The sequence below is a fragment of the Rhipicephalus microplus genome, chromosome 5 (assembly GCF_043290135.1).
Source record: "Rhipicephalus microplus isolate Deutch F79 chromosome 5, USDA_Rmic, whole genome shotgun sequence".
Lineage (NCBI taxonomy): Eukaryota > Metazoa > Arthropoda > Arachnida > Ixodida > Ixodidae > Rhipicephalus > Rhipicephalus microplus.
In genome coordinates this window covers 34,086,096-34,110,611 of record NC_134704.1, presented here as the reverse complement: position 1 = coordinate 34,110,611, position 24,516 = coordinate 34,086,096, and the positions used below count along the sequence as shown (strand labels likewise).

The following is a 24,516-nucleotide window of genomic DNA, read 5'->3' as shown; positions in this document are numbered from 1 at the left end:
AACTTACGAGTTGTCAAGCGCGCGGAGGATATCGCAACGACCTTCAGATTTGGGCGCACGTTAAAGAACCCCAGGCGGTCAAAATTTCCGGAGCCCTCCACTACGGCGTCTCTCATAATCATATCGTGGTTTTGGGACGTTAAACCCCACAAATCAATCAAATTATCGCAACGACGTACCCTGCACTTTTATGCAGAGAAAGCTATCCTCAGGTGATGAAGTCATACAAGGTTGCTTTTGAACACGCTGACAAGACCGTCATCCGAAAATCACCTTACATTATGTCAAGAGAGCGAAAGATTAGGCTCAAGAAAGAGTTGCGGGAGATGCTAGATGCTGATATCATACGACCATTGGTATCACCCTTCGCTTCTCCCATAACGATCGCACCGAAAGTAGACGGAACCTTCAGATTATGCACCGACTACAGGGCTCTAAATCGTCAGACAGAACTCATACCATTTCCCATTCCGAAGATCGACACAATTATATATGAGACTGGTGGCTGCCGACATTTTTCCCGCATCGATTTATGCAAAGGCTTCTGGCAGACCCCACTAACCGAAGAAACAAAAATGTACACAGATTTTATCACGCCATTTGATCTCTACGAGTATAACCGGCTTCCTTTCGGTTGGAAAAACTCGCCAGCGTGGTTCCAGAAGATCATGAACAACGTGCTAAAGTCATCACTTGGTGTTTTCTGTAATGTGTATATAGACGACATCATAGTCTTCTCCAAAACAAAGGCTGAGCACCAGGACCATCTGTCTCAGGTGTTAAACGCCTTAAGCTTTGCACATCTCATGGTTAATTTTAAGAAGAGTGCATTCTTTCAACATAAGGTTGTGTTTCTTGGACGAGCCTTCGATGGGAACACCAAAAGCACGAAACAAGAGTCCGTCGAGAAGATCTCCCAGTTGAAGAAACCATATGACGTCCATTCACTGCGTGTGTTATTGGGATTGGCGGACATTTCCGATCTTTTATAAAGGACTTTGCTGTCAAAACTAGATGTCTCACACGTTTAACACAGAAAGACGTTCCCTTTGAATGGAGTGACGAATGTGAGAGAGTCTACCGTGGTTTGGTGCACGGAATTTCTTCTGACCCTGTCCTACGCCTACCAGACTTCACTTTACCCTTTGACTTGAACACTGACGCCTCACATTTTGGGACTGGTGCAGTGTTGTATCAAAAATGTATTGAAGCATCCAGCCGAGAAAAGCGACACGTAGTAGGTTACTACAGTTACACGTTCAAGTCATCTGAAAATAACTGCACTACTACGGAAAAGGAAGGCCTGGCCGTTCTGAAGGCCATTGAGTCCTTCCGTACGTACCTGGAAGGTACGAAGTTCACTTTGTTCACCAATCTCCAGGCGCTCACTCATCTCTTGAATATGACCCAAATTAAAGAATGTATTGCTAGATGGGTGAATTACTTGCAGCAATTCGACTTTACCATCTCGCACCGACCAGAACCACTTTTAACCGATGCAGATGCTCTTTCAAGGTTGATGGTACGAAGCAATACAGAACAATCCGAAGAAATCAATGTAGTGAAGCTGTGGGAAGGCTTCGAACAACTGGTTTTTACTGAAGGTTGGTATCAAGTCTCACCAACACTTGTTTCCAGAGTCCTTTATTTGTACCACGATAGCCCAGAATCTGGAGGACACGACAGATTTTGGCGCACCTACAACAAATTGGTCAAGAGATTTACATGGCCTCACATGAAAAAAAGACGTCAGTCAGTACGTTCGTTCCTGCCATGTGTGTCAAGTACACAAAGTCAAGTATAAAAAGCCTACGGATGCTATGATACTACCTTGCCACTCGAACGTGTCTTTCGAAGTAGTTCACCTGGATTTCGCCGAACTAAATGAGAAACTGGAAGTAGTCAAGAAAACGCAAGCTTTTCTTCTGGCCATAGATGAATGCACGAGGATGGTCGTGGCACGAGCAGGAAAAGAAGATGCAAATAGCGTCATAACCCTCCTCGAAAGAGACATGTTTAAGACTACGCGGTCAATCGTATGCGATAACGGCCCTGCGTTCAAGAGCGATAAGCTAGCAAGATGGGCTCGGGATCACAATATATCGATCAAGTTCTGTGCTCCATATCATTCTGCAGCGAATGGGCTAGCAGAACGTGCCATACGGGACGTGAAACAGTACATCATGATGTACGATAGTTTTTCTGGTGGATCGAAATGTTCTTTGGAAGCCACCGTGAAACATCATAATCGATCCTATACAAGTGGCTTGGGGTGCAGTCCACAGTACGCTTCTTCAGGAGAAACTTCTATTCTGCAGGCAGACCGTGAGTTGGAACTCTTGGAAAACTATAAGATCGTCGAGGAGAGGCAAGAAAAAATCACAGGAGGAGAGATACCGAAAACTAATGAAGCATTTCGACTGGAGGCATCGAGCAGACATGCCAGACATCCAAATCACCGACCTCGTACTAGTGAAGAAAGGAATAAGAAATGACAGTGCCAAATTTTACGGTCCTTACTCTGTGACCAAGACAGCCACCCAGAACGGAATTTTGGAGACTGTCTGGTACACTAGTAAACGTGGATCAGTTGAATGTGCTTCAATTGGAAATGTCTTCAAATATTATCCTAGGAGGGGTAATTAAAAGACACCTGGAAGGGTGAAGCGGTATGAGCCTTAGGACAGGAGAAGAAGAAGCATGAGAGCTGGGGCAGGAAGGAAGAAAAGGATGAAGTTGGGAATAAAGCAGATTAAGATGGACGCCAGTTCCATATTGAGGCTATGATGCTGCTCCGTTCTTTTAATTAGGAACACTACATTATTATTATTATTATTATTATTATTATTATTATTATTATTATTATTATTATTATTATTATTATTATTATTGGTAGGAGCAGTATATAGCTTTGGGAATATAACAGTGTTATTATATTGCACACGAGAGTTCTCAGTTTTCGATCGTGTACGACTTTGTGCGGTGCTCCTACACCTGAGGCGACTTGTGCGGCCGAAAACGAAACTTTTGTCTCGTCTCGGCATCTCGACTTCTTTTTTTTTTTTCCTCCTAAGCGTGAGATCCCTACGTGTAGCAAGTCTCCCAGGGAACGAGATTGGCTTCCCACTCCAATCGACGAACAAAATAGAAAAATGGTAAAAAAAAAAAAAAAAACGTTTTGGTGGTGCAAAAGCTGTCGGCCGACTTTGGGATGAAGGTTTTGGTTGTTGGTTTGTGAGAGGGTTGGGGGAGTAGGGGGTCGTGTTGGGTGTTAAGGCGGGGGCGAAGCACACGAAGATGGATTTTCGGCGAGGGAGAGGGGAAGAAAGAGAGAGAGAACGGGAGAAGTGTGGTCTAGAGCGTGGTCTCAGGGATCGTGAGACGCAGAGGAGGCTGTAAGTTAAAGGAAGGGGAGGGAGGCAGCGGTGGGTGAGAGCGGTGTCTGTCCCTTCGGGGCAGATCACTGATTTCTTTCGGGGAACGGCTTTCTCTCGCCTGTCGGAGGCAATCCGGAATCATCCGCCTGATCCTGATCCTATGTCGCGACTCTTGCTTCTCCACAGGGCAACCTCCGCCGTGCCGTTCCTTTCATTTTTATTTTCATGCTTATCCCACGCCTGCGTTCCTATGGTTCTTATTTATCTCTCCGTGTTAGTTTCAGTGTAGCCTGTTTTGTTACTGATCCTCCACCGCCTCCAGCCGGTGCTGTCGTCGTTCCATTCTTCATTTTATTTGATCCGTTTCCCCCGTTTGAGGTCTTATTTGTTCTCTACTCTCAGTGGCTGGGTGGTCGAAGCCGGCCGCCGGTGTCATGCTTCTCGTGTCCGCTTTGAGACGGTGGCGTTCAGTGGTGGTCGGTGGCTCTCGGCAAGTCAAGCTAGAGCCAGACGTGGAACGAACGAATAGAAAATTGCAGGTATCTCTGAATTCTATAAAAAAAGAGATAAAGTTCCCACAAATGCTTGGGCAGATAGAAGAGGTCGAAGAAGGCTATCGTGTAAGTAAATCCAACTGAGAAGCCTGAAAAGCTGACACGGTTACCGTTCAAAAAAGAACAAACGCTTGCTGACGTGGACGCAGCTGTTGAAGCTTACCACGTGATCACCGGTTGTTTTGACGCAAACGCGGTGGCGCCTTAAACCTCTGCCGAAATCGCCGGACGTAATGATTACATTCGATCGCGTTTGTTTGGTTTAAGGTATAAGAAACGTGCAGCAGCTCGACTTCGCCTGAAACTGTTAATTTGTCGCGTACTTTGTCCCTTGCTCTGTTGGTATATGCGGCTTGCAGAAGCGTTGCTTACAAGATTTGATGTGTGGGGGTTTAACGTCCCAAAACCACCATATGATTATGAGAGACGCCGTAGTGGAGGGCTCCGGAAATTTCGACCACCTGGGGTTCTTTAACGTGCACATAAATCTGAGCAAAAGGGCCTACAAAATTTCCGCCTCCATCGGAAATGCAGCCGCCGCAGCCGGGATTCGAACCCGGCGAGTACCTTAGCCACTAGACCACCGCGGCGGGGCACGTTGCTTACAAGAACATATACTCATTAGTCGTAACTGTGACGTTTATAATGATAGTATTGGGCGTTCTACGCCCCTATACCACGATATGATTACGAGAAGCGCCGTAGTGTCTGGAAATTTCGCCCATCTGGGTGATCTTTAAAGAGCACTGAGATCGCACGGTACACGGACCTCCAGCGTTGCTCCTCCACGGAAATCTGCTCGGCTTGGTCGGGATCGACCGCACGGCCTTCGGCTGAGCGCCGTAACTGCTGCTCTTCTGCGGCGGATGTAACTATGACGTTGGGCAATAAGCTGTGGCAAAAGCGCTTTAGAGCACCGCATGACCCTATACAACGTTTTCGTTTAAAGAGTATACTGCACGAACACGTTTGAGTTAGCGTTTTTTTTTTCCCCTGTCAAATGTGAGACCAAGCGCACAAGAGCGTCGATATTGTATACGAGAGATTGTCACGCTTACCAGTATACTGGTAAGCGTGAGTGCGCCCTGAACAGTGAATTACCATATGTTTAAAATTTACCGTACCCCCAGACATCACGGCATGGTATGAACCTTTCGTCAAATGATTATTAAGGGGACGTTTTCACGGCCGTCCCGCTCCGTGGTTTCATTGGTGACGCACAAAAGGCCGTTTTGATATTACATTTAAGTACCCGATGTCTTTGCAAGTGGTCATACTGGTGCGTGAAATGTGTTCAGAATTGATACTGTAGCTTGACGGCAGGCTGTCAGTAGAGGCGCTTTACGGAACTTGATTTTAATGTAAAAAAGAATAAATAAAGTATGCGCATGTACTGTGATTCCCACTTTCTGAGATTTTCTCTCTATACGGAAAATTTATGTGCCACAGTATAAACTCAGCTTCAAAAGCTGGTGGCAAGACCCCATTAACTGGAGCCGGTTAAAAGGGAGGCCGGAAAGATGATGCTCGGGAGGCTACTTCCGTGGTGTCGGTATAGAAGCCGGTGTTTTCCGTAGAATGTGTCACACGAAATGCACCATACTTTTATTCGATATAGTCTTTGCACGTTTCGTTCCACAAGTACACATGTTTGCCAGCTGTTAATCGTAAGGTCTACGGCACGGAGTGCCTTGATAGCTCCTGCCCCCGTTCACCACTTTCTCTGTAACTGATGCCTCTCCATGGTGTCGCTGGTGTCGGTGTAAAGACGTGAGCGTTGCTGCCTTCGCCCTCCTTTGTTTTCCCTCACCTAATTTTCATTCGTTTGCTTCTTTTGTCTTCTCTTTGCTCCGCACTTTTCTTTCTCGCTGCAACTCGGTCACTTTTACCCCCCGTAAGTGGTTGTGCGTGCTTAAGCCTTGCCTGCGGCATGTGCCGCCAATCTCGTTACCGGTCGCGATTAGGTCTTTCTTACGGAGACTTCGTGTGGTGCGCAGCAGTGTGCTGGTCTTCGTGGAAGCGCGAGCAACAAGGGAGAGTTTCACTGGGGGTGAAGCACAGGCGCGCTGAGGTATACGGCGTTGGCGCTTCTCCCTCTTTTACTCGTTCTCTCGAAGTTATGCCCCGTTCATACGCTTCTTCATTGGATCAGCGTATAAGCGCGTCGCGCCGGGTGAGCCGTTTCCCTTCGTCATCTTTCCGCGAACTTCTTAAGTCTTGGTCGTCTATTTATTTCATTTGATATATTATTTCTTCCTTGGCGCTCCTCCCTCCGTTGTGTAACTTGGTGCGCTGTCACGCTCCACGATGTTACCTGTTTCTATAGTCACAAATTGCACCGGACGTTAGAGAAATTGGCGCGGCTTTTTTTTTCATTTTTTCCCGCTATAGGGTGTGCTAGGTCGCGCTATCACGTTATTACTCGCGCTTGAGAAAAAAATGTATTGACGTGAAATTGGGGGATAAGTGAATCGGCGGCGTCGGTGGGAGACACCCATCCCGTGTTTTTTGTTTTGTTTTTTGCGGCGTTATAACGAAGTCGTAAAGTGTGAAATGTCACGAGGAAGGATGAACGCAGCAGTCGTTCATTTAGATTTCGGAACGGCGTTTCTTGGTGGCGCATTTCGGCTTACGTTAGCTTCCTGTTTGTACATTTGAACCACCAATCACGACAGTCCAATGAAGTTTGTGAACTTGCCGTTCCAGATATGAAAACGACACTTCCGAGAAAAAGATTAGGATAAACATCAAAGGGTCCCCCATGTGCTCACCTAAGATGGCTACAGGGCTAAACTGCCATCTCTTTTTCTTCCTCTCGGTCGATGCGTTGTTGCCGTCCCGGCATTCTCCGGAAGCCTTCCGCACTTAACCTGCTTTTGTATTTCCTCCGTCATCGGCCCGCCGTTGACCAAGCATCGAGGACATGGGATGACGTCATCACATCATATGGTGACGTCATGACGTGATGAAGATATTTTTGCGTCACTCGCGTTGACGCCGCCGACGCGGGATGCCGGTCAATTTTCGAGTTGGGGTGAAGCATCTAATAACGCCTTCAGAATTTTCTTACCTTTAAATAATTTAGCCCCAACCGTTAAGACTTATTCCTATAGGTGTTTTTGAAAAGCCTTTGGCGAATGCGGTGATATATGAACAAAATTAGACGAACAAGAAAAAGCCAAAAGTAAGATATAGACCCAGTGGGCCTGAAATGAAAAAAAAAAGTGTCACACAGGATGGCCAGTGTCTTGATGGACTGGTCCATCTCCGTCAAAATCACCTCATCATTGGCTTCGGGTCAAGGATGATGAGGCAGGCGCCTTTGACGAAGATAGGTCCTCCTATCGTAATGTCGTTGTACAGACTGTCTGAAGCACTTGTTGCTGTTCAGGCAACACTGTGCTTACATCCGTCGCTTCTTGCCTTTTCTGTGGAATACAGTATGCTGCATAATGCATAGTTTTCAGCGCTTACACACACACACACACACACACACACACACACACACACACACACACACACACACACACACACACACACACACACACACACTCACACACACACACACACACACACACAGAGAGAGAAAGCTCAAAAAAGATCACCGAAGCCTTCCTCATCAGTGTATGGTGCAGATGACTGCGTAAGTGAGCAATCGTTAGTACCTATACTATGTTAACTATGTTACAAAGAATTCGCCTTCCCGATAGCTGCTTCATTAGCTTGTATTTATTTGTGAATGATGTGGATTCTATTTTTGTGTGTGCACATTTCTTCGTTTCATTCCTTGTGAATTTTCTTTATTATTTTTAATCTTGCACACGCCGCCTTCAGTTAGCCTAGTTCCAGGTGCACATATGATTACTTTCTTTTCAGCAAATAGAATTAAGTTGTGAGCCAGTGCTGTAGGTGTTCTTCCCTTGCGCTTTTGTCGGTCGTGTACGTGCGAAAAATTCATTATGAATTCTTGGCAACTAAGTTGCCTTTTTTATTACTTGTACAGTGCTGCTTTTTAAACTTGACGTCTGCCCGTTGAAACGTGTGCAACTTCTGTCTGTTAAAGCACGTTTAAAACTTCTGTCTGTCAGGACTTTCGTGTTAATATAAACTCCTGTTCTGTGTACTTGCAGGCTCCGTCTGGTGGAGCTGACACCGGCTCGCCCGCTGTAACAGCGGCAGCCTCCAAGCCTTCGGCTTCGTCATCGGGATCGTCTTCTGGCGGTGCCGGGTCGTCGGCCACGTCGTCTTCGTCGTCGGCGGCGGCGGCGGCAATGGCATCGTCTTCGTCTTCGCCGCGGCATGCTTGGGTTTTGGACAAGATACGAGGCATGATGTAAGTGAACCGACAAAGATTTGTGCATAGGACAGTATCTGGTCAGTCACACCTAAAACAAGCTATAACATCGCGTCAGACCAGATAGCAATGTCGCGCATGAAACATGCACTTGCGGGTTGTCGTCGTGTTGCCTTCACAAAGAAGCTAAATATAACTGTACGCTATCAACAGATGGTTCCACAATAGTAGTCTTCCGAAAGTGGTACACTCAGTCTTCTGCCAGAACCCAGAAACCAACGTCCCTGCTAACGAACAAGTAGTGGCCCCGGTAGGAGGTGAATAAGCTACCTAATATTTTCTTGACGCTGTCTTCCTATCAAGTTGTTTCATTGAAGGCGTGCATGTGAAAGACGGCGTTGCGATTGTGGTTGGCGGAATGTAATATTTATTGTGAGCTCATGCAAGTTGGTGATTGGGTACGAGAATTACCGGATTAGGGTGTATGGGGGTGCTGCATAGTGGGGAATGTCAGCATGGAGCATATGGAACCGACGTTGCGCAGGTACGCGTTTTGTTTCAATTACAATATGAATGTTCGAACAAAAAGCCACAGTTATGCGGCTCAATGACGTTTTGCACATCCCGACGGGTCACATGTGTACTAGTTTCTCTGAAGAACAAAATATATTCAGTTAAAAAGCAAAGACAAGATGGATGAAAGAAAGGGCACATTGATTTTGAGTGTACAAATATATAAAACAAGGGGATATTAAATTAATTTCCTGGTTTACAAAGAGGAGGACGTGGAAGAAACCGGCGCGCCTCACTGTGGTTTGAAATAGTACGCTACCACCTGTCTGTTCCTACTCCCTCCCCGTGCTTGCAAAGTCCTCTGTCTCCTTAGTCTTAAATGCGAATGCATTTCTTAGTCAAGCTATGTCAGGCGTCCCGCGGCGTCCGCGCGCCGGCAGGTGTTACCTCTCCTCTCTCCATTCCCCATAGCATCAGCTGTGGGCGCGCGCGCTTATCCTCGCCCCCTAGTAACCGGAGCAGGTGGTGCGCGCAAAGTAGCGGAGAGTGAGTGGAGAGGAGAAGCGCGCTCTGGCTTGTGAGGGCGCTCGCATCGTGGGATCTCGGTGGAGCTTGTGTGAAGAGAGTGTTGGGGAGGGGTAGGTATAGTGCTTCGCCGCCCCTTCTCTCGTTGTTCGCTCTCTCTCCTCCCTGCGCTCCACTCTCTTTTCCGCTCGCTCGTGCGTATATGTAAATGATGTGAAGCGCACGCCTCACTCTCGTCCGTTTGCTGGCTCGTAAATGTGTAAATAAATGGTTACGGTACAAGTCCTCGTCTCGTCATTAATTGATGTCATTAAAATTACCACGCCGTGCACTCTCGGTGCAAAAAATATATTCGCATTTCCTCACGATTCCCTTCGGAGAGGTGGAGGAAATTTTTTTTTCATCTAAAGAAGATACCCGTTATTTTTTGACAACGCGCAGCACCGCACGTAAGCTCAAACCAGAAGTGAGCACGTGCTAATTAGCCCTTTCAAAACCTTATTAGTTTCGTTCTATTTACTTTTTTTTGCCTACGCCACTATATATCTGCAAGGAAGCAGCAGGCAGGGAATGTCTTGCCCGGTCGGTCTCGTTCACTTCTTACCCTTGGCTTTCGCGTTAATTTCGATGCTGGGCTCCGCTTGCCTTGTACACCACGTGTACTGGCGATATGACCGGGCCCGAAAGTTTTGCGCCTGCTCTAAAGAAAGGAAGTTCGGAACTTCTTCCCCAATTCTGAAGAGATGATCCGGCGTTTCTTCATGCCTCTTCTCCCATAACTTTGGTTTACTTCTCCCTCTATCATTCCTCTACTTCTGCCTCTAACTTTTTTTTTCTGTCGTGGCAGCGCGTACTTTCACGTTCGGCGTGTAGGAATCCGACCGCCTGCCAGCCGCGAGCAATATGGCCTCCTCCAAGCGCTCAATAATGCTCCCATATACCAGTCGGGCCGTGCTTTTGGGACACCTGGTATATAGGGAGAGGAAGGGTAATGTAATAACAAAAAAAGCGAAAGAGCGGAAGAAGAAAGAACACTGGCTTCTTCCCCCAACTTTTCCACGCTTCCTCGGCATGCTTCCCTTCCACCGGTTCTTATACTCTCCCCAAATCGGTTTTCATTCGTGGTGCAGCTGGGTTTCCGACATTCCTTGCTGCGGCAGCTTGGCGGCTAAGTTTCGCTCTTCATCACTCTGTGCCGCGGCGCCGTCTTCTAATCCTTTTCCCGGCCGACGCCTCCTCAAGCCCACCGTGCTTCATCATCTTTGTTTGCCCCCTCATCTACCACCACTGCCTCTTATATAGGACTGGCCTTTCGTTGCGAGAATATGCGCGATGGACAGCTTTCTTAATTTGTTCTTCTTCTTTCTGCGTGGGGCTTCTTATCAGCACGCCCACTATCCGCTCGTTTATCAAACAGCTGGTTTCATTCTATTCTACTTACACATATGAACGTCACGGCTGTAATTTTCACTGTCACCACTACGGCGGTCACTTTTTTTTTTTCAGTCGACCTTTAGCTAGTCGACAAAATAATACCTCGAAGTGTACACCAAGTGCCCGTGCTCATTGGTGACGCCAGACACTGGAGGCTTCCTGTTCTGGCTGTGCCGCCCCGCCACGGTGGTCTGGTGGCTAAGGTACTCGGCTGCTGACCCGCAGGTCGCGGGTTCGAATCCCGGCTGCGGCGGCTGCAATTCCGCTGGAGGCGGAAATGTTGTAGGCCCGTGTGCTCAGATTTGGGTGCACGTTAAAGAACCCCAGGTGGTCGAAATTTCCGGAGCCCTCCACTACGGCGTCTCTCATAATCATATGGTAGTTTTGGGACGTTAAACCCCACATATAATAATAATAATAATGTTCTGGCTGTGCCTTCGAACTCGACCGATCCGCTGCATTCGCATTATCAAAAGAACATGCACTCGAGCCTAACCTCCACCTGGAAATTACGACCGTTTTGGTGATGGACAACAAGCTTTGTGTCTTCGCTCTTTCATTTTCGTAGCGCGAAGCCCATTTAAAAGCCTGTCTTCGGTTTGCATTTATAACTTTCAAGCTTTCCGGCACGTTTTCCCAAGTGGAAGCATTGAGAAACAAGAAAGTCAGCCTCAGTATAATTTACGCAGATTTTATTACGCTTCGCCACACATCTCGTCTAGCTCACGTGCTGCAGTTCATGGAGTCCTCGCAATGTAAACATAAGAGGGCGTGTAAATAGGTACCGCTAACATTGGCACCATGCCTTCTTTGCGGCATCATCTGCCTTTGTGACTCAACCCTCGTCTGAGTAGTGCTGTGATCATTTGAGGTACCAGAGATATCTACAGTCACTGCTGTCGTACGTCGACCGAAATCGTGCTTGTGTAGAGATGAGTGGAGATATAAAGAAAAAAAAGCGTGGCCTTCTATGAAAACGAGAAGAATCAAAATGCGATTTTTGCACAGTAATGGTAGAGATCTGAATGCAGTGTTCGGTACTAACGCCGGCTTTCTCGGGACGCGTCACTTGCTTTCCAGTCGCCCCTCGACAGATTGGCTATCTTGCGCGCGTTCACGCTGCGGGGATCTCGCGCGGCTCTGAGTCGCCACCGTCTGGCGCTGTGATATATTCTCCTCAAGTCGTGACGCGCCGCGAACGGCAGCAGCTGACGCTCGTGAGCAGCCCCACTTCCAGGAGGCTGTAAGGAAGTGGGAGTTCGGATAGATTTGGGGCCGGGCCGCGACTCCCAAACGCTTATGGCGCCTTTATGCGGGGCCTGACGCAGCGGTCATCCGTCACCACGGCAGAGCGGGGGGGAGTGTCGCTATAGGAGCCGACACTCTCGTATCGCTGTTTCTTGTTTTCGGTTTGCTTTGTTTTTAAGGCCATCACTGTTTTCAGAGTCGATCCGTCGTTTTTTTCCGTGTTCTACTAAAGCTATTTGTACGAGCGCTGCATTTCCAATTCCCACAACACTATACTCTTGCCCTTTTCTCCGCGGTTCGGGAGCTCGCCTTGGTGTGTTAACGGTTCAAGGTATTGTTGCTCCCCGAAACTCGAGGGCGCCGGTTCGATTCCCAAACTTCGCGGCCGAAACGCTCTTGCAGAAACACCAGCATGCTCAGATTTAAGTGTATTTCAAAGAGCCCCCAGGGTTCAAAACATTTGGGGGGACCCTTAAGCTTCGCCTTTAATAGTTGAACTCGATAGCGATAGTCTGTTCCTAGTGCGCACTTCGAACATTTAGTGTATGAATTCTTTTCGAACTTGCTATGCATCCGCTACGTGGCCTTAAGGGCGCAATAACATGTCTCTTTTTTTTAGTGGGTGAGTGACTTCAAATGATGAAGTAATTATGATAATACCATGTTATGACGCCTGATGGCAATACACGCGTGTACCGCGTGTTATTACGGCAATATTTCATGTTGTATTGTGAAACATGTATACAGGACGCGTGTGTTTTCAAAGGCATGCAATTTACTAATCAATGCATTTCCAAGCAGATGAAGTTGTTTTCGCTGTGTTTTCAAGCAGAGGTGTGGCTTTGTGGTAGGACACCCGGTTGCTACGCAAACGACCCGGATTCGATCCTCACTCAAGCCCAGAATTTGTTTATTATTTATTTTATTTGTATCTTTCTCGTTTTTTCGATCACGCAGAGATGATGATTTTTCGCTCCCGACCAACGACGCCGACTCCGGGATTTCTGCGAAACAGGCGCTTTAACGAGGTCGCGTTAATAACTGTGATTTGACCTCAATTCAGTGTGCCTCATGATGGCATACCGGTTTGAGCACGTAAAACCCCAGATGTAGCTATATTTGTTCCCGAACTGGCTCTGTTATTATTATCACACTGATAAAATAGTTTCAGGGGAAGTGTGATTTTGTTCTTTTTTGCTGCCTTTTTTTTTCGTTTGAATGCTTCAGTGAACCTCAATTTACTGCGCGTCTGCGCGTGTAATGCAAACCTCCAAGCATTACTTTCGGTGCAAGCTCAAGATAAGGCTCATGTCTGTATGCCTGCACCTTTATTGGATATTAACTGCGGAACTGTTTAAGTCGAACGTCAGTCCGTAATCTGCGGACAAAAAATTATGGACCATATCCCCATGATGGAATGTGAAGCGGTGGCGGTGCGCACGCCGCTGACCCGGTTGAAAGGGGTGTCGACGCGGATGCTGGAAGAACGGTTTGAAGCGAAACTCGTTGTAGCCTCTACTCGAGTAAACGTTTCTTTGCAGCGCGAAGATGACGGGAGACGTTTGGGTTTCGAGTAAGTTTCATCGCAGATAAACGAGCCGGAAGAGTGTTTCCACTCGATGTGCGGTCGAGTGTTGTGGGCTGTGGAGAGGTTGAAGCGAGGGAGAAGTGTGTTGCGAGCGGGCGGATGAGAAACAACACCTAGGTGTGTAGGGAGGAGCCGGCAGCTGCTGCAGGTGAGGGAGAGAGTGACGTCAACGCGCAGCAGCCGTGACTTAACCCACTTGGCATCATTCCAACAACTGCGGCAGGGGGAACGCGGTGGGGCGCTTTGGCGCGGACACACAGATGGACAGTGTTGCACAGGCTAGTCAAAGAGCCTTCTCGCATCCAAAAGTCATCATCATAAATGTGCGCGTGCTCTTCGCCCTCTTTAGCTTCTCCCTCACTTCTAGAACGCGTGCGCTGAATTGTCTGGCGCTCGGTTCTGATTGTTCTGATGGCATAGGGAACGAGTAGAGAGAGAGGAAGGTAAAGAAAGAAATAGAGAACATGAAAGATATAGGAAGACGTTATTTTCAAAATACAATTCTTGTCGAGGTGGGATTTGAACCCGTGTATCCTCCATCCGGGGACAAGCATCGTAACAGCTCGGCTATGCATACACGGTACCAGAGCGCAGTATAGTATAGTATAGTATAGTATAGTATAGTACAGTTTAGTATAGTATAGTTTAATGTGGTATGGTATAGTATAGTATTAGGAAATGAGAGTAAAGAGGAGATATTCTGCGCCTTCCAGGGGTCGCGTAGTCGAGATACATCAATACTTTCGTATTACTCTCGCTGTCGCGACGCCGGCCAGTGAAGTCTGCGCACGTTGCGATTTCAGCATCCCATACCCAGCCAGGGTGCTTTGATCGACGGCAGCAGAGGATCCTCGTGGAATCGCATGTTGACCGTGGATGAGCTGAACTTTCAGATGGCGAAGAGCGAGGTGTTCTACACGTTCTTTGTGATTAATCATTATTGTAGGCCGTCGCGCAAGACGTGTGTGTTAGGCGGCCGCAGTGGACTACTTGATGGGCATATCCGTGGACTTCGCCATAGCGTTCGGATGCTTACTGCCGCTGGACAACGTGACAGCGTGATGTTTGACATGTGTTCGATAGCTTGGCCAGCGTGTTGGAGAAATTATACAGTGAAGACGCGTATATCATAGGGGAAATCTTTGAACTAGTCGCTTGCGTTCCATCTCATTTATTGGTGGCCTCCCTTGCTATACTGATCATTGCAATGTCTTGCCTTCGCTGGAAAAGCGTATCAGACATTACGATTGGTACTTAGCATCTTAATTAGTCCAGCGATATCATGAGTTTTCACACATGTGTGCCACTTGCCTCAGTGTAGTTCAATGCCAATGAGGAAGGCGTAAAGGAACGTTTCTTGCGCTTACGTTAAACAATACTTTAGCAGGTGAATTTTGCTGGCATGAGTTTCCAACCATTCCGAATGGTGCCTGGACGGACCTCGTCCCTCCCTATCTGAATGTCCATCTTCGATTGTCGTGCTGGCTGCTACATTTTAGATGCAAAGCTGCTCTTTGACTCACCTGTGTAAAGCCGTACGTCCGTACGAACGCGCCGCAACGCGTTCCCTTCGCCGCAGGTGTTGGACTGGTGCCAAGTAGGTCACGCCGCATCTGCGCGTTGACGTCATGCTCCCCTCGCAAGCAACCCTCGCAGGTGCGCGCTGACGTCACTCTTCTTCACCCACAGCACGCTCGCCGCAGGGCCCGCAGCTGCCGGCTCCTCCGCCTGCTTGCAGCACACTTCTCTTCTCGCTTCACCCTCTCCACTGCGCGCAACGCTTGACCGCACGTCGAGTGAAACACTTTTTCGGCTCGCTTATGTGCGATGAAACTTACACGAAACCCAACCCGTCTCTCGTGTCTTTGCGTTTGAAACAAACGTTTACTCGAGTAAATGCTACACCGAGTTCTGCTTCAAAACGTTCTTCCAGCACCCGCGTTGACGCCCGTTTCAACCGGTTCAACGGCGTTCGCACCGCTGCTGCTTCGTATCCCATCAGGGTTCCCTTCGGGGAGATAATCCACAATCTTTAATTTGCTTCGACAGCGCGAGGTTCTGTTACTTCTGCCGCACGGTGATGATAATGAGTGCAATGCGTATTATCATATTTTACTACGCATTCTCTATTTCAGCGACACGTAAAATAAGGCAGCCGTTATTGTAGTTTCTATTTATCGCGCATTGACTTTATGGACTTCGTTGTTTACACCGAGTTAAAAAAAATGCATTTGGAATTGTTGTTTGAGTTGGGCTTCACCCTTCGCACTCACGTGCATGGCAAAGCACGCTTTACAGGCTGTATGACTTTAACACGATTTTTCAACTGCACCCTTGCAGAGGGAAGTGTTTCGTGGGAGGCAAAACAAAAACAAAACAAGCAAACAAAGAACTAAAACAAAATACAAGCAATTGAATCAAAATAATATTGTGTTTCGCCCTTCGCGAGCATAAGTTTATCAGAAGCACCTTCAGCAGAACTCTCTGGTAGTTAGACTGATAATCCCCTACATCTAAAATGGAGACCATGCTAAGCGTTGATACTTCTTTGGCTATGATATGGCTTCTGTGCAATAACAACAAGAAAAAAAATGTATGACACTTAGTGGTGTTTTGTGGATATAGTTTTACTAGACACCTTCTGATGAGCTCGCTCCATCTGCGTGCTGCTTAACCCTGGTGGGTTTATCAACTAGCCTAGGCCCGTCAAAACAAAAACAAAAAAACGGGATTTGCGCTAGAATGTTTCATCTATACAAGGTGCTCTCTGATCGGCGCTCTTTGCTGGTGTTGGCGGCAACGTGATGCAACATAAACATTCGCGTGTCGCACGGCAAAGCGGGTTGTCATAAAGGCGCTTGTAAGTGCGACGGCGGATGCCCTATTCACTCCTCCGTCGTACTGCTTGCTTCCGATGGCTTTCAGCATAAGATGCGTTGCTCGCCTGGAAACGCGTTTTCCCTATGAGTTTGGGCGATCGGGGCCAGCTCAGTTGCCGCGGCATCAGTGCGCCACCGCAGGGTGTCGCGAAAATAACCGCTTTGCGTGGGAGAGCCGGCGGAAGAGGAGGACAGGCGAGATGTGGGGGAGACGACCGATAGGTTGAGTCATCTCGGCGCTGGGGAACTGTAATGGGATGAGAGGAAGTAAGAAGAAAAAATAAGAGCGCCACAGAAGTGAAGGGATGCAACGCGGCAGCGCCAGCGTTCGCTTGCGGAAACAGCGGCCGCCTATTATATATACGGTGAGGGTAGGGCGGGGGGGGGGGGGGGGGGTGCGCGCGCCACCCGCCAGCGTATGCGGCTGCGGCTGCAAGCGCTCGCCTGCGTCGGAGCCGAGGGAGGGCTGGCGAGAGCCCAGTGAAGCGTCTCGCGACCGCCTGGGCTTGCGCTGATAACAGGCCGCGGCGGAGGCCTTGTGGTTTGAAACCGCCAACGGGCAGGCCGCGTCTCCGAGCTCGGCCTCGCTTCCGCGGACGGCACCTCCGCCGCTTCACGAGTTTCTCGAAAGCCAGGCGATATAGGGTGGGCGAGTGCGATGCTCGAAAAAAATAAAGAAAGAATACACGGTGGGGGGAGATTCCGTCCGCCCGCCTGGCTCGCTTGATCCGGCACTGGTGTTGTATTTCTTTCATTCTTGCAAACTTTTCGAGTGAGGAACCTGGTGGCACTCAAGCCATGATGAAGGGAGCGAGTTATGGGCCGTGCGACATATAAAGCGAAGCGGTGGCGGATGGACGGACGCGCTTCTCTTGATCCCGGATTTCTCATCTCCCGCTGAAGGTGCTTGCCTCAAGTTTAGATTTTTATTTTGTTTCTCTCCGGGCCTTGCCTTATTTCGGGCGCGCTGTGGTTTTGCTGGCCCGCTTCTCGCGGAGGAGTTGCGAAGTTTGATCTGTATACACGCTATTATACGAGACGAGACGGCGAGAGTTGAGGCGAAGGCCTCAGAGCGTTTGCAATATGCCCTTCCTCTTCACCACAAGTGTGCGAGAAGGAACTTTAGGATGGGAGGCAGTACTTGCCGTTTTTTTTACTCGACTTTTGCCTTTATGCTCCTTCGTCTCTCAGTAGTCAGCAGGAAAGAGGATGAGGTTGTTGTAGAAGAATAAAGGAGGATGAACAAAGATTTATAAACAAGAAACGGCCGAATAAATGCGGAGACCAGCCGGAGAAGTTGCGCTTGGCTGCGTCATTGGGTTCGGCTCGGCGAGGGGGGGAGCAGGGGAAGGGTAGCATCGCTGTTGCTGTCAAGGGTGTGTGTGTGTGTGTGTGTGTGTGTGTGTGTGTGTGTGTGTGTGTGTGTGTGTGTGTGTGTGTGTGTGTGTGTGTGTGTGTGTGTGTGTGTGTGTGTGTGTGTGTGTGTGTGTGTTGTTTGTGTCTGTGTGTGTGTGCGTGCGTGCGTGCGTCCGCACATAGCCACCGCTTCCGCTTGCCGGAGTAAAGGAAAAAAAAAGAAAGAAAAGCGATGGTAGTGCGCAGCGGATGTCAAAAATCCTTTATATCCTTCGGAGGGCAAATGGGTGAGGATAGAGAGAGTTTGAGACAAGAAGTAAAAATAAAAGTGAAACACACACGCTACGAGGAAGACACTGGAGGCGACTGGCACGCAGCGTCTCTTTGCGTTTGCCTTGTTTTTTTATTAATCGCTCATTTTTCAGTTGCTTGAAAGCAAGATGAAATGGCGGGAAGCCGCCGTCGCCGCCGCAGTGTGCCGGCCGCGGCTGACACCGCCGGCTCGCGCCGCGGTGCGGTCCCCCCCCTGCGTCGTCATTCTACTAATGCGCCTTGTCGGTGTTTGCCCCGCGGTCCTTTATGGATCCCTCGCCTTTTGCGCGCGCTCCCTCCCGCGTTGCCTTCTCTGCTGCCTCTTCCCTTTTTGCTTTCCTTTTGACTTTATTTTGTTTTCCGATGCACTACCACGGTTAACTCCCTTTCTCCTCATACCATTCCACCTCCTCTTCCTCCCGCAGCGTGTGTCAGAGAAGGAAGAAACCTTCGTGATATAGCCTGACCTATGTCGCCTTTCTGGTCGTCTTGGGGCGTCGCTTTTCGTAGCTTCTTGTTTTGTTTTTCGCATCGATTTTTTTTTTTGGGGGGGGGAGGATGGGGGTGCTTGGTTGGTTCGAAAAGTATCTTTCAAGATTTCCCTGTCTTTACTTTGTTTTTGTTTTTCTTCGGTGCAACATCTTCTTGGGTTTGTTTATTTACTTGCAGATTTTGGCGTCACTTCGGGGAGGAAGTCATGTCGTTTGCGCGCATGCCCCTGTTGTCCCTCCGGCTTTCCAGGATTAAAAAAAAAACAGAGAAGAAGACGCAAACAAGTGCTGACTAACAACCGAAGCTTTATTCCTGAGAAAAGAGTCAATGTGTACAAGAGAACTACGCAGAGGAATGAAGCCTTCGGGATATCCTTAGCCACTGGAGTCTGCGTGTGGCCGCAGGGGCTTCTTTCTTTTCCCTTTTTTCCTTCGCCCACTTTTCTCCGTACGTAGTGTTGCAGATGGCTTGTTTGCTTCGAAATACCGCGATGTTACTTCCGCGGCGTAACTAACGGGGCAAGGCGGGGGCGAATGGTCGGCGAGCGTTTACACTTGTAGGCAGGATGCGGACAGCGCGAAGGCAACGGTTAGCTTGTGCTCTCATGCATGAGGAGAGCGCCCGTTCTTATGGCGTTGGAAAGAAGGCAAGTGGTCAACCATTTAAAATTAGAAACTTGTAATGAAGACGTCTTCTGTACACTTCTTGCGATGGATTATATGATGGCAACTTTTGGCGATCCTCAACGAACCTCGAGGTGGCCACTTTACTAGGCGGGCACTTTACTACGCTCATTTGCATAGCCAAAATGAAGCGGGTATGTTTCTTGTGAGTAAAGGCGTAAAAGGCTTTTTTAGTGTACTCTGTGTACCCTCTAGTTGAACTTACTGACGCGACAGCCAATATTCTAAGAGTAATAATATGAATTACTTCCTATCTTGTTCTGACTTTCTCTTTTAACGCCCCCTCCGACATACACATACGCGCATGTCCGCGTGTATGTAAGGCACGCATGTGTTGATTTTTTTTTCTTATCGCGTGCAGTACAGGCTCATCAAACTAGCTGCCGCTGTGAAATGGATGTTCAGCTTAGAAAAGACATCGACTGGTTCGTACTTACATGCGCGCAGTGGTGTATGCAATGATGCGATATCGTTGAACCGTGCGATGCATCTCCCTTGCATAGATTGAAATCGATGTACAAGTATTTCACTATACTCTCCACTAGCTGAACCTCACAGTGTGGCGTGATGACACGAATACGAAGAGGCGAATATTAACAGCACAGACGTTGTTGTTGTGTGTCTCTTGTGTATTTGCGCTTGTGTCTTCGCTCTGCACAGCGTTTCGCAAACAACTAGCCCAACAACATATCCGTTTCCTGCAGCGCTAGATTGTTCCCAGAAATGGCCTTCCTGTGTTGGCAACAGCATATCTACGTCACAAGAAAATTTGATCATTTTAGCCAAAGCCCGAAAAGAGAGAGATAAAGCGGACCAGGAAGTAAGGTTATGTAAATAAGACAAAATAGGTGAACGCAGCCGGAGAATAGCGCTGCTGTAGAGGCCTGGCGGTCCGCAGGGACTGGGCGAGCGTGAGTTAGCGCTCGTAAACGCGTTAACGACGTTGGTCGCGTAAAAACTGACCCGCTGGGCTATCGCTGAAGGAAGAGTCGTGTGTAGGCGTGCCTGATGTGGCCCTAAGGCCGAGTTTGGGGTTTCTGGTATAGCGTTCTACGGTTGAGACGTAAAAAAAAAAAAACGTAAACTAAGATTGTATGTAACCTAATGATATATGCGTCTGCTTGCACGTTATATGTATTTCTTTCGATCTACGTAGTCGCCACAATGACTTTTTATCTACGTCTTTCGCTCCTCTCGGGTACGTTGGAGAACGTGTCTCGTGGTCCTCTCAGGTCGCGGTATTACTTTGTTCTGTGCAGTATATGGACTTTCCTCGGTGCTGCGGCGAATAAGCTGTTGTTGGGTGTGCTAGATATGTCTAACGGAACGTCCCGGAAAAATCACTCTTGAATCGACCACTATTGATCACTTCGTCGCTTTTGTGTGAATGTCCACCTTATTCTTAGACTCGTATGCCAAAATGATTTGTCAAAAAAAAAATGTTCTGTTCAATGGTTCTGTATAATGTAATTATTAGAGCAGGAGACCAGCCGATATCAAAATGTTGTTACGACAAAAAAATAATATAACGGAAAACATTTGGTACTTTCAACATAATTTATATGGAGCCACACACGGCCTCCATCAAAAGATATCGATATTGTGTCTTAATAGCTCTCATATATCGCTCTTAAGCACGAGGGCGAGGGTTCGTATTCCTGATACAGGGCGCTATTTCGATTGGGGGTGCTATGCAAAAAACATCTGCGTAGTCAAGTTTTGGCGCACCTCGCAGATTTCCAGGTAGTCATAATTCGTCCAGAATATTTTGTTTTTATTCTTTATTTTTATCCCCGCTTTGCCCAGAGGCGTTACAGTAGGAGGGTCAGAAACAAAAAAAAAAAAAAGATTTCCATTATGACTGCACACTTGCTCAGACAGCAGACTATTGCATAGTCCACATACTCCAGCTTCAGTCATAGCATGTTTGTTTCGGAACGTAAAAGCTCTGAATTTATTTTTCAAGAGCCTTCAAAGCACCTTCACGCGACCGCGCCTGCGATATGATCACATCGTCTGTTCGTTATAAATCATAGCTTCTTCAAAGCCAGACTTCCGTGATTTCTCGCTTTGGAACATCCGCATTCCTTGACCAGTAAGCATGTTCTTCATCTTCGGTATATACGCTTGTTACGGGCGAAGTATACGCCCGGAGACTCTTCGTAATTTTCTATTCTCCTTACGTCGTATTACTATTACGAACGGCGTGCAGTGAATACTTAAAGCGCGTTTTGGAAGACCCGGCGTTGCCCCGCAAGTACGGCACGCGCTTGCGTGTGGCACCGTCGTTACAGGAGAAGGCCGGAAATTAGGATTCGCGGTGGTTCCCAAAGCCCCGCGGAAAGAAAAGAGGGTCCGCAGCGAAAGGACGCACGTTTCCCCAATTTCTATTTTTTCCGGTTTTCGCTGCTTCGGTTTCTCCGCCCTGTCTCCCCTGGTCTCTGTACTCTATAATGCCTGTCTATCTATTTCTTCTGCTTGTCATATTTCTCTATTTTACAACTTTCCCGCCGACCTTTAGTTTCTCTATACGTCTTGCTCTGCTCATTCGACTGAGAATAACTCGTTTCTTTCTAACGAACACATACGGGATCGTTGGTCATGCGAACACTCGTGGCAGCGTGAGAGATTAAATAAAGGATACATATAGACAGGACATGCGCCAGTCCCGTCTGTATGCGTCCCTTTAATCTTCCTAGCCGCCGTGATGCGGGAGTGCTCGCTTCTTTGTTCGGTCCTTGTTTTTCATGTCTATCCGGGTCATTGCAAGGATACCGGTGCTAGGTCTTCAATTTTATTTTTTTTTTCCTAACACACCGTGCGGCCGTCCCCGCTTCCGAGGCCTGCTTTGATATTTTTTTCTCATTTCGAACTTCCTTCAGCCCGTTTTCGTAGCGCCGTGGGAGTGACCAGCGGCGGCGGCGGCTCTGAGCAGCGCGCGCCTATATAGGTTCTTTATAAGGCAATTAATACTTGAACAGCGTCCGGTATGCTTCGAGCCCGTGGACCCCATCGAAAGAAAGAAGCGCCGTCTATCGGGCGCGTGTGCCTTGTTTTTCGGAGTGCAAGCAGCACCTCGAATCTGGGCGATCTGACTGCGTACGCTTGAAGCCTATACGTCGACCAGGACGCTGTAGCTCGTTCTTACACCATTGCGTACAAATGAGCAACGTCGCGCGAGTCGGTTTAGAAACGTGTTATTCAGTTGGGAATGGGGATGTCGCAAAATACAAAGTAGGATCATGTATTGAATGATGCGTGGTGAAAAAAACAAAAAAGATTATCGTCTTTTCTTTTTTGGGTTATTTTTTGTTGTTGTGAAATATCACCTTAAATAGCTGATTTGTAAATTCCCGTCGTGGCTTTTTCACAAGAATACGACATCATGTAGACACCCTTCTATCATACCTTAAGTATGGGGAAATGCTAAAAACATTTAGTTTACTTAATCATTCAGCATGCATGGTTTAAGTGTTTTAAAATATACGGCATCAAAGATGGAATATCTTAAAAGGAAGCTATCATCGCTTGCTTTAGTTCTGTAGTTAATGGTGGTGACCTGACTATCCTTGTGCAAATAGGCTGATTGAACGTGGGCGAATACGGTACTTAGCTCGATGGGACCTAGGGAGGGAAGTCCGAGCGGCGAAATAAGACAAATAGAGGGGGACGAATAAGGAGGGAATGGGTAGCGTATAGCTTTGCAGTAGCAGTTCGCCGGTTTCATAGCGATGGAATGAAAGTTTCGCCGAGCGAAGAGACACAGGGAAAAGGAAATTTGTAAGACAAGATGGACTCGCATAGATTGCGCCCTAATTGGAAGTCTCTTTCTGCTGGTCTCAATTTCCGCTTTCCCGTCGTTCGTTTGTGATTTTCACCCTGACTTACGTTCGTGATGTCTCGAGTCATTCTCGTAAGCTATCAAGGAAGTTCACTTATTTTGCGCCGAATGCTCGTGGGAAAGGATTAGCTTTAATATTGATTACCGCCCTTCGTATCGCCTTTTTTTTTGTGAACCTCGTAATACTTAGACTACTTTGTATGATGTATACATATACTGATACTAATAACATCCTTTTAACGTGGAGCTCCACGTTAAATAACATTTAACGCGGAGCTTTTAACGTGCTTGAAATAAACCAACGCCCACGTTTCTTTAGCTCCAAGGCGAGTGATTTCTTGCTCATCTAGTATAGGCAGATGCAGGCCACGCGTACTCTCTTGATAATAGTAATCGACTTACGTATAGCGTAAGTGCCGACCATGCATGTGTCCAAGGTATAGCTACAAATATGCGCTAGCGCAGGCCCGTGTATATACTCAGATTTGGGTGCACGTTAAAGAACCCCAGGTGGTCGAAATTTCCGGAGCCCTCCACTACGGCGTCTCTCATAATCATCAGTGGTTTTGGGACGTTAAACCCCACATATCAATCAATCAATCAAATATGCGCTCGCGAACTCACAGCGCACTCACAACGCATCCTAAGCACCAGCGCGCTTCGTGTGAACAAAAACTCGGGAGTGTTCAGGACCCTGGCTAGCTTCACATCATTTCTGTGACCTTTATGCAAAGCATCCCCGAGGTAGGCATTCTAACAGCGGAGCCGTTCAAGCTGGGCCTAATCTGTCCAATGGCCACAAGACACTCCACGCCGCGATGATGCGACCGTACGTCGCGCAGCAACTGACTGCGCAGCCGTGCCTTTGCGTCGCCGGCCCATACATGCACGGCTCTGCGACCAGCCCGCCTGCCTAGACATTGCGCGCAATATCGCTCTGTCGCGGCCGACTACGCATACGTTATAGTTTGTTCTCTATAACGCCGGCGCCTGGCTTCAGACGCAGACATAGAGAGACCGAAGAATGTTCGCGCGGCCGACGAGGAAGACGATTACCGAAAAATCCCGACGTGTGTTGCCTATATAGCGAGACTGCCATGGACTCAATGAGGGTGGCGACTTGGGCTTGTTGGTATGGTTGCATGATGATAGATGGTAGCGCAGACCATCTGGTCTGCGGTAGCGCAGGTGTTGTGTCTATGTGCCTTCTCTTGTCCGTGTTCGTTGTCTGCGCTACCATCTATCATCATGCCATGGACTCGACTCGTCCACGACGAATATCGGCCGAAACCGCGAGAGGTGACCGTGCTGGACTCGACTGGATCTAGGTGTCGCCTTGAATGACTTCGTACAGCTTAGCATTCCACTTGGCATCGCCTTCGTATAACTCGACATCACTTTGTACGACCAAGCACAGGTT

At 48.0% G+C, this 24,516-nt stretch overlaps 1 protein-coding gene across 1 annotated transcript in view; it reads left to right on the top strand.

The window, feature by feature from the left end:
• LOC119174735 (transcription initiation protein SPT3 homolog) overlaps positions 1–24,516 on the top strand; it is a 122,143-nt gene that overhangs the window by 18,712 nt on the left and 78,915 nt on the right. Inside the window, exon 2 of the mRNA XM_075895184.1 lies at positions 8,062–8,264. Within this exon, the coding sequence (XP_075751299.1) occupies positions 8,062–8,264 (203 nt within the window). The remainder of the gene's footprint in view (positions 1–8,061; positions 8,265–24,516) is intronic.